Here is a 13,501-nt window from a genome sequence, read left to right as displayed (position 1 = left end):
GCAATGAAACATCAGGTAATCCCTCACCGGCAGTGCAGCTCCTCTACTAGCCACTGTCTTCCCGCACACTGCCCAATCTCTGGGGGTGTCACACTAGGCTGTGGTGATGTCACACTAGCTGGGATGACATTTTACAGTTGGATCCCCTACCCGCCAGCACCTCTAAATTACCGCGGAGTCCACGGCGCGGAGGGGGCGAGAAATCCGGCCCCAGCCCTCGGTCCGCGCTGGCTCCCCACGGAGGCCCACCCGCTCCAGGCCCCACCCACTCCCACCGCGATCACTACTATGCGGTCGTCCTAGAGAGTCCGTTCAGCTGCACTTCCGCCTCAGTAGGTGTCATGGCGCGGGGCGGGTGAATAGTTCCGGCGAGGCGGGGCCGGCCGGGTCGGGGGTGGCCGCTCGGCGCTCCGCTCGTCTGGTCTGGCGACAACGGCGGCTGCGGAGTAAGGGCCCCGGCGGTAGCCCCGGACGGCTGCCGGAGGCCGAGGCGGGAGCGCGCGGGGCTGAGGCGGCGGCGGCGGCGGCGGCGGCGGGAAGGGGCTGGGTTGGTGGAGCGGGCGGGAGGCTGAAGAGGCTCCCCCTGCGGGACGGGCGCGGGGACGGCTCCGGGGGGGCGGGGGCCGGGGCCCGGGCCGGCTCGCGCGGAGGGTATGATGACCCGGCGGCGGGGCCCCAGATCTCGTCTCCTCCGCCGCCTCCTCACGGCAGCCCCAGCTCGCGGCTGAGAACCAGACACACCGGCGGTGAGTGGGAACGGGCGGGAGGGGGCCGCGGCGGGGAGCGACTTCCCCTCAGCTCCCCGAGGCGGGGCCGGGCCGGCCGCCGGCTCTCCTGGGGCGCCCAGCCTGCGGGGGGCGCCTTCCTCGGGGGGCCCCCGCTCGCGACCGGGCGCCGCGTCCTGCGGCCCGTCCGCTCACGGCCGCCGCGGGGATTGCGTTCCCAGGAAGGTGGGCAGGTTTCGGGGCAACTCCCCCTGCCTCCTGCCACTTCTCGCTTGGGCGTGTTGTCCTTAAGTGACAGGGGACCGCCTTGCGTCTCGTCACTCCGCCGGCTTTTTTCCCCCGGCTGTCGTGGCAGGTTCCCAGTGCGGCTTGTGCGTGTGTATTTCACAGCTCCGCGCATCACCATGGTTTTGGGTTATTTGTGCTGTTTTGGACCAGGAAGCAGAGCCTGGGGAAGACGACCGTGGGGTGGGTGTGGAAGCTTTCCTGTCTTCTCCGCTTGAAATTCGTAATGACGGTGGAGATGACTTGAGACCAGCCCACCTATTATCTATCTGTACAAGGCAGAGGTAGAGGTCTGGCCCAAAGGGAAACTTTTGCCGTCACCGTTTCCAAAGCTTTTTCTTTTCTTTTCTTTTCTTTTTTTTTTTTTAAAGGGAAAGGTGGGGAAACAACTGATAAGGCCCATACTGTTCACAAGTCTGTGGGGAAAATCCCCTTTTTTGTGCCTAGCAACGAAGACCTGGAGTTCCGTTTCCAGGAGCGTCGGTCTAACCTCCCGTTTGTTGTGGTGACGAGCTGTGAGCAATGACCTGTGTTTATGCCGGGCGAGCTTCCTTTCCTGCTTGGGGAGTGGGGAATGAAGATGGGAAGATGGGGGTAGGGAAGAGGAGGAAAAACCCACAAGCTCCAGTAAGTCTTGTCTTTACTTAAAGGCTGTTGTAGGTGGACTCATTTAGAGGCAGTCCTAGATGCTTTTTCTTGTCTATTAGTGACACTTTGGGAATTCTCAGTAATTGCATCAAAATAATACTTTCAGCTATAGACTCTACTGTCCCAATCTGTCCTTTATCTTGTTTCTTAGTAACTGGTGAAAACAGCAGTGTGGCTTCCCGCTCCTGATGAAATGGGGTTAAATTAAGCGACTGATGCCCTCAGCAAACCTACAATTTTTCTTTTGTTTGTGTAAAGCTATTTTTGATTTCTGGTCTGCAGGTTTTTTTTTTTTTTTTGGTAAGATTATAGAGAATGCAAACCATTACCAGGTTTTTTCTTATAGAAGCCTAAAGCTTTCTGTAAAACATTTAAAAATCTAACAAATCATTTTACCTAATTGTCATTATTCAGTTGGTGATTTTGGATCTTTACATGTCAGAGTTCTGTGTTATAATACTGGTATGATGAAGGGTGTCGTTGACTTTAAGATGCTGTTCCTGGCTTGAAGGATATTTTAGTAAAGTATTTGTGGTTGGAACTGGAGGCCGCCAAGCCAGTAAAGCATCTTAGAATAAAATGGTGAATGAGATCTTATAGATGTACTGGCTTTAGTTGGCAAGTAGAACTTTTGCTGGTGATACCTTCATGAATAGTTGATCCTCTCTCTCGACACTCCTATCTCTTGACACTAGAGTTTAGTGGATTTTAGAGCAAGTTCGTTGGTAACTTGAGACTTAAAACCAAACCAGAACTTCCTTCTAAAATAAATTAAAAAAAAGAGATAATCTCAAAGTTCACAATTCTTTTGAAAATAGACTTCTTTCATTCTGTGCTTTTGTTTTTATAAGCACAGCTCCATCAGTGATTCGTTGGTAGAAATCAGTGAGTCATACTGGCCTTGTAAAGTTCTTACACTTGGAACTTGTGCAGCTTGCTAGTTATGTATTGTAAACCGGTCTTGTAATTTGAAGTAATTTTGCAAACATAAGCTGCTTGGTCTGCTACCTGCCTGAATGTGTAACAGCAGTCTGTATTTTTTAGGTATTTAAAGAAAAATTTACTATTATTCCTCTCGTTTTCTTCCCTTCCTCTCCCTTCCTGCCATTCTAAACACAAGTCATCAAGATTATTTTCCTTTAAGTACCACTTCAGCAATCACTGGTTTGCCTTTTGGTTCCTTTTGTTTTTGTTCCTGATCTTCCGTTTAGTTGTTGGAACGCAGCTCCCAAATGCCTGATATATTTCTGTAGTGCATAATTTGGTACTTTAAAAATTTACGTCCTGTTTTCTTATTTTTCTTTTTCATTTGTCATATTATTTCAGCAACATTCTAAGTTTTTTGAAGGTAAGGACACTTACATTTCTTTTAGATTCTTTAAGGGTACCTGGTACGGTGCTTTCCCAGAGTGCTTAAGAAAAAAGAATGAGAAGGCCTGGAGTCTTTTTGCTACTCATTAGCTCCAGGTAAAACTCATTTGGCCTTTTAGGATCTGCTTTTTTTTTTTGAGAGAGGGTCTCACTCTGTCACCCAGGCTGGAGTGCAGTGGCAGGTTCAAGTGATTCGGGAGACCTTAGTCTCCCAAGTAGCTGGGATTCCAGGTGCGTGCCACCATGCCTGGCTAATTTTTGTGTTTTTAGTAGAGATGGGGTTTCACATGTTGGCCAGGCTGGTCTCGAACTCTTGACCTTAAGTGATCCACTGCCTGGTCCTTCCAAAGTGCTGGGATTGCAGGTGTGAACCACCACTCCTGGCCTGGATCTCCTTTTTCTCATCTTGGAATTAGGGAGTTTTAGAATCTTATATGGTCCCTTTTATCTTTAAGAGTTCCAGTACTTTTTTGCCAGTGTTTTCTGCTCCAGTTAAATATATCTCCTTACTTAACAGAGTTTTTTATTTTTCCACATCCCTTGGCATAATAGCATAGCAAAAGTTATTCTTCTGAAAGAGCCTCTTCCATCTTCCATTCGCCAAATTGCTGTTGCCTTACTTAAGTCCTGTTTTTCTTCAGCCTTTGCTGCTTGTTGTTTATGTTTCATATTGATTTTTTCTTTGTTAATTTGAACTTTTTCTTATCCTGGAAACTCCTCAGGGTATAATTGTCTTAATTCTAAGCTTTATAGACCTATATATAGATTGTCATGTGCAGGTACTAAAATGTAGTTTTTTACTAAACACAAAGCACTTTTCTTTTTTTCTGTTGCTATAGTCATTCCAAATAAATCTAAGTGGGGTATTGATTTTGATACAGAGCAACAGCCTATGCCACACTGAAGAAGTGAGCTTTAAGCAGAGACTAGAAGAATAAGTAAAAGTTAGGAAAAGAAAAGGGTAAGAGAGGAAAATGAAGTTCGGAGAGGAAACATGTTGAAGGAACTAGGGCTAGAGAAGGCAAGGCCTGCTGTGGGAACCCAGAGAGACTTGGTAGTACTGGAAGAGAAAGTGCCTGGGGAAGAGTGCAGATGAAGCGAGGCTATGCAAGTAATCATGGCCCAGATATGGCAAAGCCTGGTAATCCAAATTAGAGATTTTGGTCTTTGTCCTAAGGTTTTAAGTAGGGGATAGATACACATTTTTTTTTCTTTGTTATTTTATTTTATTTTATTTTATTTTTTGAGACGGAGTTTCGCTCTTGTTACCCATGCTGGAGTGCAATGGCGCGATCTCGGCTCACCGCAACCTCCGCCTCCTGGGTTCAGGCAATTCTCCTGCCTCAGCCTCCTGAGTAGCTGGGATTACAGGCACGCGCCACCATGCCCAGCTACTTTTTTGTATTTTTAGTAGAGACGGGGTTTCACCATGTTGACCAGGATGGTCTCAATCTCTTGACCTCGTGATCCACCCGCCTCGGCCTCCCAAAGTGCTGGGATTACAGGCTTGAGCCACCACGCCCGGCTGTTATTTTTTTTTTGAGACAAAGTCTCACTCTGTTGCCCAGGCTCGAGTGCAATGACGCAATCTTGGCTCACTGCAACCTCCACTTCCCGGGTTCAAGCAATTCTCCTGCCTCAGCCTCCTGAGTAGCTGGGATTACAGGCGCCACCACACCCAGCTATTTTTTTGTATTTTTAGTAGAGATGGGGTTTCATCATGTTGGTCGGGCTGGTTTTGAACTCCTGGCTCCATGATCTGCCCTCCTCAGCCTTCCAGAGAGCTGGGCTTACAGGCATGAGCCACTGCGCCTGGCCTCAGATGTGCATTTTTAAAAGCTTCAGTTGTAAGGCAAAGAATGAATTGGGAAAGGGGAGCTTAGAAAAGGGGCTTGAGCTTAGCATCATGGCTCACGCCTGTAATCCCAGCACTTTTGGAGGCTGAGGTGGGTGTATCATTTGAGCCTAGGAATTTGAGACCAGCCTGAGCAACATGTGAAACCCTGTCTCTACAAAAAATACAAAAAAATTAGCTGGGTGTGGTGGCATTTACTGGTAGTCCCAGACTTGGGACGTTGAGGTAGGAAGATTGAGACCTGTAGGTACAGCCTACAGTGCACGAACCATGATGGTGTACTGCACTCCAGTCTGAGTGACAGAGTCTCGGAGAGGGGAAGTTGAGAGTGTAGTTTGGAGGAGACCAGTTAAGCTGTTTAAGTACAGAATTGTGCAGTAAGGGTGGAGAAAAATTCCGGGAGTAGAGAGAGATTTAGGTGTTCTGTTAGAAACAATTTTTTTTTCCGAGATGGAGTTTTGCTCTTGTTGCCCAGGCCGGAGTGCAATGGTGCCATCTCGGCTCACTGCAATGTCTGCTCCCCGGATTCAAGTGATTCTCCTGCCAAGCAGCTGGGATTACAGGGATGCACCACCACACCTGGGTTATTTTGTATTTTTAGTAGAGATGAGTTTCTCTGTGTTGGTCAGGCTGGTCTCGAACTGCTGACCTCAGATGATTTGCCCACCTTGGCCTCCTAAAGTGCTGGGATTATAGGCATGAACCACCACCCCCAGCCGGGAAGAATTTTCTTCCTAAACTGTCTTGCTTTGTTTTTACAGAAGATGTACTCTTATCTGTAAAAATATATATCAAGAGTGTGTGATAGAAAATATGTAATTCTGTGTTCATGTCATCTGAGGATAAGTGCTAGAGCAAGAAATCAATATGTAGTACAGTTTTTAGGTCATTTGGGTAACCAACTGTTAAATTGTATGAAAGAGGCAAAGATGACTGACATTGAACAAAAGCAACAGGAATTTATTATTGATGTGTTGGGGAAAAGGTTACTGAGGGGTAAGGACAAATCATTGGAAAATGATTACCTTGGTTGTCATAACCAACTGTTTCATTCAGGGTTATAGTACTTGGATCTTTCTAATAAGATTATCTACCTATAGTGCTTATAGTGTGGAGCACCCAGTAAACAATGTTAAATGGGTGTGACAATGCCAGGGAGTGGGGAAGTTGCCAATCTGTTTTCGAAAGCCTTGGATTCTAGCAATTATCTTTTAGCAGTAAGTACCAGTGGTTTTTTGCCCATCATTGCTAATTTGGTATTAATGCACTGGGCAAATTTGTCATTATATTGAGATGGTTAAGTCCTTGGAAAGTCAGGTTTGAAATGTAAAGACTTCATTGCTGAAGTCAAGAGGTGCAGTGTTTTCAGGAAGTCAAAAATAGCTTTTTATGTCAGGTACGGTGGCTCATGCCTGTAGTCTGAACATTGTGGGTGGCCAAGGTGTGAGGGGATTGCTTTAGGCCAGGAGTTTCACACCAGTCTGGGCAACATAGTAAGAACTCATCTCTGAAAAAAAAAAAAAAATTAGTCAAATATGGTATGTGCCTATAGAAATTAGCCAAGCGTCCTGGTGTGTGCCTGTAGTCCAAGCTACTTGGATGGCTGAGGTGGAGGATTGCTTGAGCTCAGGAGTTCGAGGTTACAGTGGGCGTTGATCACACCACTGCATTTCAGCCTTGATGACAGTGTGAGAACTTGTCTCAGAAAAAAAAATAGCTTTTAAAAAAAGTTTTATGTTCAGAGGTACATGTACACGTGCAGGTTTGTTATATAGGTAAATTGTGCCACAGGGGTTTGGTGTACAGATAATTTAATCACCTATGTAATAAGCATAGTACCTTATCCTTTCCCTCTTCCCACTGTCCACCCTGAAGTAGGCCCCAGTTTCTGTTGTTGGCCTCTTTGTGTACACGTGTTCTCGTTGTTTAGCTCCCACTTGTAAGTGAGAACATGCAGCATTGGTTTTCTGTTCCTGTGTTGGTTTAGGATAGTGGCCCTCCAGCTTCATCCAAGTTGCTTGTTGCTGCAAAGGACATGATCTCGTTCTTTTTTATAACTGCATAGTATTCCATGGTGTATATGTACCACGTTTTCTTTATCTAGTCTACTATTATGAGCCTTGAGGTTGATTTCATGTCTTTGTGAATAGTGCTGCAGTGAACATGTGTATGTGTCTTTATGGTAGAATGATTTATATTCCTTTGGGTAACCCAATGATGGGATTGCTGGATCTAATGGTAATTCTATTTTAAATTCTTTAAGGAATTGTTGCACTGCTTTTCACAATGGTTGAACTAATTTACACTCCCACCAGCAGTATAAGTGTTCCCTTTTCTTCACAACCTTGCCAGCATCTGTTATTTTTTTGCCTTCTTAATAATAGCTATTCTGACTGGTGTGAGATAGTATGTAATTTTAGTTTTGATTTGCATTTCTCTAATGATTAGTGATGTTGAACATGTTTTCATATGCATGTTGGCTACATGTGTGTCAAGAAATAGCTTTTTAATATATTTATTGGGTAGCTGTTCATATTGAATTGAAAATATTTGTAATTTGCCTTACAGATTCTGATATATAGTAAGTTTTCCACAGATGTTAATTTTTTTTTTTTTTTTTTTTTGGTGGTTGTTCCTGTTTGAAAGCTCTCCACATAGGAAGAGAATTGTCTCCCATTTGGAAAGACAATTTTAATGGAATATAGTATCTTTATCCTGTGTCTAGGAATTACTATTTTAGTTGAGTTTCAGAGTAGAATATAAATGAGAGTCTGTTGGTTTATCTACACCATTTTCATTTTGCATTTTCTTCCCACCTTGGGTTAGTTGAGGTGAGAATGAGTCTCGGCCACATTTAAGAGCTATGGTAGTCTGATACTGACTGACTCTTCTTACATCACACCCTTGTTGTCGGGGAGGATAGTCAAAGAATTCCGAGTTGTCCTTTCCCTTTGGGTGAACTAAATTTGTCTTTATGGATATGGATTATAATCATTTAATATTAAAACATTCTGAAACATGTCCTAGAACTTGTGCTTTTTGCAGTGCCCAATGTGACGATCTGAAATCGTAAGTAATCTTTTATTATGTTTATTGGGTAAAAAGTTGGCAATAATGTTACTCTGCTAAATGCAGAATTTTGTAGATGATCTAGTTGTGAATACTTTTTTTTTTTTTGAGACGGAGTCTTGCTCTGTCACCCAGGCCAGAGTGCAGTGGTGCGATCTCGGCTCACTGCAAACTCTTCCTTCTGGCTTCAAGTGACTCTCCTGCCTCAGCTTCCTGAGTAGCTGGGATTACAGGCGCAAGCCACCACACCCAAGTAATTTTTTTGTATTTGTAGTATAGACAGGGTTTCACCATGGTGGTCAGGCTGGTCTCGAACTCCTGACCTTGTGATCTCCTCACCTTGGCCTCCCAAAATGAATATATTGTTAAAAATTTGGTATTTCATAAATTCTCTTCAGTATTATTACTTTATGACCCCCCATTCCTAGACAGTTGCTGCAAACTGCAAATTTTCTATTTAGATTCTTCACTAAATACTTTTAGTTACATAAAAGTTGAGTTTGTTTCTTGATAGGTTGTTAAAATTAGCAGCTGAACAATATTAACATTATTAATGGAAAACAGATTTAGAAAGTTTGCTTCCTTTTCTTGTTCAACAGGTTGGCTTAATGGCTTTAATTTTATGGTGATAAGAAATACTTATACACATATTTTAATAGGTATATTTTGTAAAGAAGCTGCTTGGTTTCAGATTTTTCTTTTATTTGGTACTTAAAGTAGGTAAAACAAGGTGATTTGTAAATTCAGCCTCACAGTTAAATTGTACTGACCTTAGCTTTTAATTTGTACTACTTCTTCTCTTCTAAGTTTATATAAATTGTGGAAACTCATTCTTAAAGTAAATCTCAACTGCATTTTAGAAATTGGAGGCAGAGGATTTGTTCTTTCCAGCTGACTAGTCCAGTGCAGATGGTTTCTAGTTGTATTCAGGTGCAAAGAAATGTACATACTGCCTTTTGATGTTCTGTAACATCCTTTGTCATGTTTCCTTCCTTGTGTGTGTTTATTCTCTTATGACTAGTAACATTACACTATATGGATTGAAGTGGAGACCCCCCATGACTCAAGGACCACTCAGATAAAAAGGAAGAAAGACATTAAAAAAAAAAAATCAAGGACCAAGCATTTGAAAATAATGCAGTTGAATATGAGTGGTAGGGAGTTGTATTTAATAGATGTGAGATTGGTAGGCAGGGGTCAAATAATTCATCCAACAGATATTGAGTATGTATGTATTGTCTTTAGTAGGCTTTGGTGATATGAGAAGAACAAGACATGCCCTGGAGCTTATACTGTAGCTCAGAATGTAGCATTAAAGAAATAATTTCAAGTTAACAGGGTGCCATGGAAATGATTGTGGGGAGTGTTTGTGCATGTGGCGGATGTGTCAGAGAGGTTCAACATATTTAGAGGGCCTAGAGGTGAGTGGCTTTCCAAGAACTAAACAAAGAAGGGCAATGTGGCTAGAGTTGGTGGTGGTGGGGATCAAAGTGGGGAGATGTTGGAAGGCAGCACAGCAAGCAGATTTTGGAGTACATTTTAAGGCAGGTTGAGGCAGGTTTTTTTGAGACAGGGTCTAGCTTTGTTGCCCATGCTAGAGTGCAATGGAGTGATCACAACCCACTGTAGCGTCAGTTCCCAGACTCAGGTGATTTTCCTGCTTCAGCCTCCTGAGTACCTGGGACCACAGGCATGTGCCACTGTACTTGGTGATTTTTTTTTTTTTGTAGAGATACAGACTGCATTATGTTTCCCTGGCTGGTCTTGAACTCCTGGGCTCAAGTGTTTCTTCCATCTTGGCCTCTTAAAGTGCCAGGATTACAAGCTTGAGCCACTGCACCTGGCTTAATTTTTCTTTTCTGTTAATGCTTCCCAGACTGATCTCGAACTCCTGACCTCAAGTGATCCTCCTGCCTGGGCCTCCCAAATTGCGGGAATTAACAGGCATGAGTGACCATGCCCAGCCAAGTTGAGAACATTGGACTTTATCTCCAAAGCAGTGAAAAACCCTGCAAGAAGGGGAAGCAAGATAGTTAAGAAGGGAAAGCAGTTATCCGATTTGCATTGTTGAAAAGCAAAGGTCTATTGAGTGCAATTAAGGAGATTAGTTTGGAGGCTACTGGCAGTTTGAACTAGAATGGTGCCAATAGGGGTGTGGAAAAATGACTGATTTGAAATACAGTTAGGAGATGAAATGGATAAAATAGAGATTAGATGTGGAGGAATAACGGAGAGGAATGAGTCAGGATGATAATATTAAATATGTGCTAGACACTATCATTTTACATATATTAAATCATTTAATTCTCAGAACAACCCCACGAGGTAGGTATTGCTATCACCATTGTGTAGATGAGGAAACAGACATCCCTGATTTTTTTTTTTGAGACAGGGTATCACTCTTTCACCCTGGCTGGAATGCAGTGGGGCGATCACGGCTCACTGCAGCCTCCATCTCTGGGCTCTGGTGATCCTCTCACTTCTGCCTCCTGAATAGCTGAAACTACAGGCATGCGCCTCCATGCCTAGCTAATATTTTTTTCCTGTGTTTTGTTTGTTTTAGAGATGGTTTTACCGTGCTGCCTAGACTGGAGCTCCCTGATTTCTGGCTTGAGGAATTGGATGAGTGATGGCATCTTATAATTAAAATAGAAAACTGAAGGTGGGGTGGAGGCTCATAAGTTTAATTCTGAATCTATTGAATATAAGTTGTTTGTAAAATAGCCTAGTTGCACTGTTCAGTAGTCATTTGGAAATAGGGTTTGGAGTTCAAAAGAGAGAATTCTGGGTTAGAGATAGAGATTTTAGTCTTTCACAGATGACTAATCATGAGGAGTAATTATTAAAAATGGGGAAGTATAGAGCAAAGGAAGAGGGATTACTGTGGAGCCCTAAGGCATCTGAGGGTCACATGGTTGAAAATGGAGAAGATAAATATGAAATGGCTTGCATGCTATGTCAGATGTTTGGACTTTATTCTGGAAAAATAGCTTTCTGTTTAATCTCTGGGCTTATTGAGCTGGAGGTGTCTGTGGGATATACAGGGACAGAAAGCTGGACTGTTCTTACTTCCTTTCCAAATATTTTTCTAAGAATAACTTCCCTGGGTTTTTCAGAAGATACTCTAGCTTTCTTATCATCCTGGTTACTTTTCTTTTAATTTTAGTATTTTTAGAGACAGGGTCTCACTATGTTGCCCAGACTGGTTTTGAACTCCTCAGCTCAGGAGATCCTCCTGCGTTGGCCTCCCAAAGTGCTGGAATTAAAGGCTTGAGCCACTGTGCCTGGCCCATCCTGGTTACTTTTTTCTCTTAAAATGTGGTAGATTGCTGGATGCATTTTATGTATGACCTGAGCAGAGTGGATAATCGTCACTTTGTCTAGCACATTCTGTACTCTGTTTCTATGAATATAGGTCAAGATTGAATTAGTTTTTGAGAAGAGGAGAACATGTTTCTTTTATCAAGTAAAAGGGGTGTGTGTGTGTGTGTGTGTGTGTGTGTGTGTGTGTGTGTTTTAAATCTAAGCCTTGTATTTCTTATTCTTGTGGTCTAATTCTTCCTTTCTCTAAATGTAGGTATGGCATCACAGTTGCAAGTGTTTTCGCCCCCATCAGTGTCGTCGAGTGCCTTCTGCAGTGCGAAGAAACTGAAAATAGAGCCCTCTGGCTGGGATGTTTCAGGACAGAGTAGCAACGACAAATATTATACCCACAGCAAAACCCTCCCATCCACACAAGGGCAAGCCAACTCCTCTCACCAGGTAGCAAATTTCAACATCCCTGCTTACGACCAGGGCCTCCTCCTCCCAGCTCCGGCAGTGGAGCATATTGTTGTAACAGCCGCTGATAGCTCAGGCAGTGCTGCTACATCAACCTTCCAAAGCAGCCAGACCCTGACTCACAGAAGCAACGTTTCTTTGCTTGAGCCATATCAAAAATGTGGATTGAAACGAAAAAGTGAGGAAGTTGACAGCAACGGTAGTGTGCAGATCATAGAAGAACATCCCCCTCTCATGCTGCAAAACAGGACTGTGGTGGGTGCTGCTGCCACGACCACCACTGTGACCACAAAGAGTAGCAGTTCCAGCGGAGAAGGGGATTACCAGCTGGTCCAGCATGAGATCCTTTGCTCTATGACCAATAGCTATGAAGTCTTGGAGTTCCTAGGCCGGGGGACATTTGGACAGGTGGCTAAGTGCTGGAAGAGGAGCACCAAGGAAATTGTGGCTATTAAAATCTTGAAGAACCACCCCTCCTATGCCAGACAAGGACAGATTGAAGTAAGCATTCTTTCTCGCCTAAGCAGTGAAAATGCTGATGAATATAATTTTGTCCGTTCATATGAGTGCTTTCAGCATAAGAATCACACCTGCCTTGTTTTTGAGATGCTGGAGCAGAACTTATATGATTTTCTAAAGCAAAACAAATTTAGCCCACTGCCACTCAAGTACATTAGACCAATCTTGCAGCAAGTGGCCACAGCCTTGATGAAGCTCAAGAGTCTTGGTCTGATTCACGCTGACCTTAAGCCTGAAAACATCATGCTGGTTGATCCAGTTCGCCAGCCCTACCGAGTGAAGGTCATTGACTTTGGTTCTGCTAGTCACGTTTCCAAAGCTGTGTGCTCAACCTACTTACAGTCGCGTTACTACAGGCAAGTGGCAAATGCTGAAAAAGCGTATCTTAGCTAGAGTTCTGTCCTTATATTTAACATATACCCCATAGACTACCTGTAGCAATGAATTCGTTTATCGATTCTAAGGTAGAACTAGGATATGTTTTAGCTCAGTCTATGTGTATGGCATTCTGATATATGACATTTTCTTATTTTTGAAAATTTATCTAGCACTGGAAAAATTGTCTCAGTCTGATTCTGAAGGTTGTTACTGGTTGAATTATACTAGCACCTGGTTCTTTCGTTAGTACCATTATACCTCATTTTCCTTATTTGTTTATTTATTTTTCGAGATGCAGTTTTACTTGCCACCCAGGCTGGAGTGCAGTGGTGTGATCTTGGCTCACTGCAGCCTCTACCTCCTGGGTTCAAATGATTCTTCTGCCTCAGCCTCCTGAGTAGTTGGGACTACAGATGCCCACCACCATGCCTGGTGAATTTTTTTGTTTTTAATAGAGATGAGTTTTCACCATGTTGACCAGGCTGGTCTCAAACTCCTAACCTCAGGTGGTCCTCCTGCCTTGGCCTTCCAAAGTGATTACAGGCATGAGCCACCATGCCTGGCCGTTTTCCCATTTTAAAGAGTCTTGAAATACACAAAGATATTTACTTATTTGTAATGAATGTGAGCATATGCTGCTGTTTTTTCCTAGTTCTTCTCTTGGCAGGTAAAATAACTTGGGAATAACTCCAGGTTTAACTCTAATAACATTTTATTCTTTTACATTTTCTTCTATAGTAGCATAAATTGGATTAGATGATTGCTACAGTCTCTTCCTGTTTTAACATTCTCTAAATACTTTGAACTTATTTGGTTATCCTTGAAAGGCGTTGACCCAAGTACCTTATACTTTAATGATACATATTTCTAG

The 13,501-nt window shown here is 43.4% G+C and overlaps 1 protein-coding gene across 5 annotated transcripts in view; it reads left to right on the top strand.

The window, feature by feature from the left end:
* Positions 1 to 315: 315 nt before the first annotated feature.
* The window catches only part of HIPK1 (homeodomain interacting protein kinase 1), a 50,245-nt gene continuing 37,059 nt past the window's right edge, over positions 316 to 13,501 (top strand). For 2 of the 5 annotated variants that reach the window (XM_039460787.2, XM_039460786.2), the window contains exons 1-2: positions 438 to 746; positions 11,531 to 12,608. In XM_039460787.2, the coding sequence (XP_039316721.1) occupies positions 11,533 to 12,608 (1,076 nt within the window). In that variant the 5' untranslated portion in view covers positions 438 to 746; positions 11,531 to 11,532. Of the gene's footprint in view, positions 333 to 437; positions 747 to 980; positions 1,638 to 10,516; positions 10,616 to 11,530; positions 12,609 to 13,501 lie in introns of those variants that run through there. The other 3 variants (XM_074381225.1, XM_074381226.1, XM_003933487.4) reach the window with 3 other exon arrangements.

This window comes from Saimiri boliviensis, chromosome 11, assembly GCF_048565385.1.
Source record: "Saimiri boliviensis isolate mSaiBol1 chromosome 11, mSaiBol1.pri, whole genome shotgun sequence".
Taxonomy (NCBI): domain Eukaryota; kingdom Metazoa; phylum Chordata; class Mammalia; order Primates; family Cebidae; genus Saimiri; species Saimiri boliviensis.
Note: the sequence above shows the minus strand (reverse complement) of the source record. Positions and strands in the feature narration are given on the sequence as shown.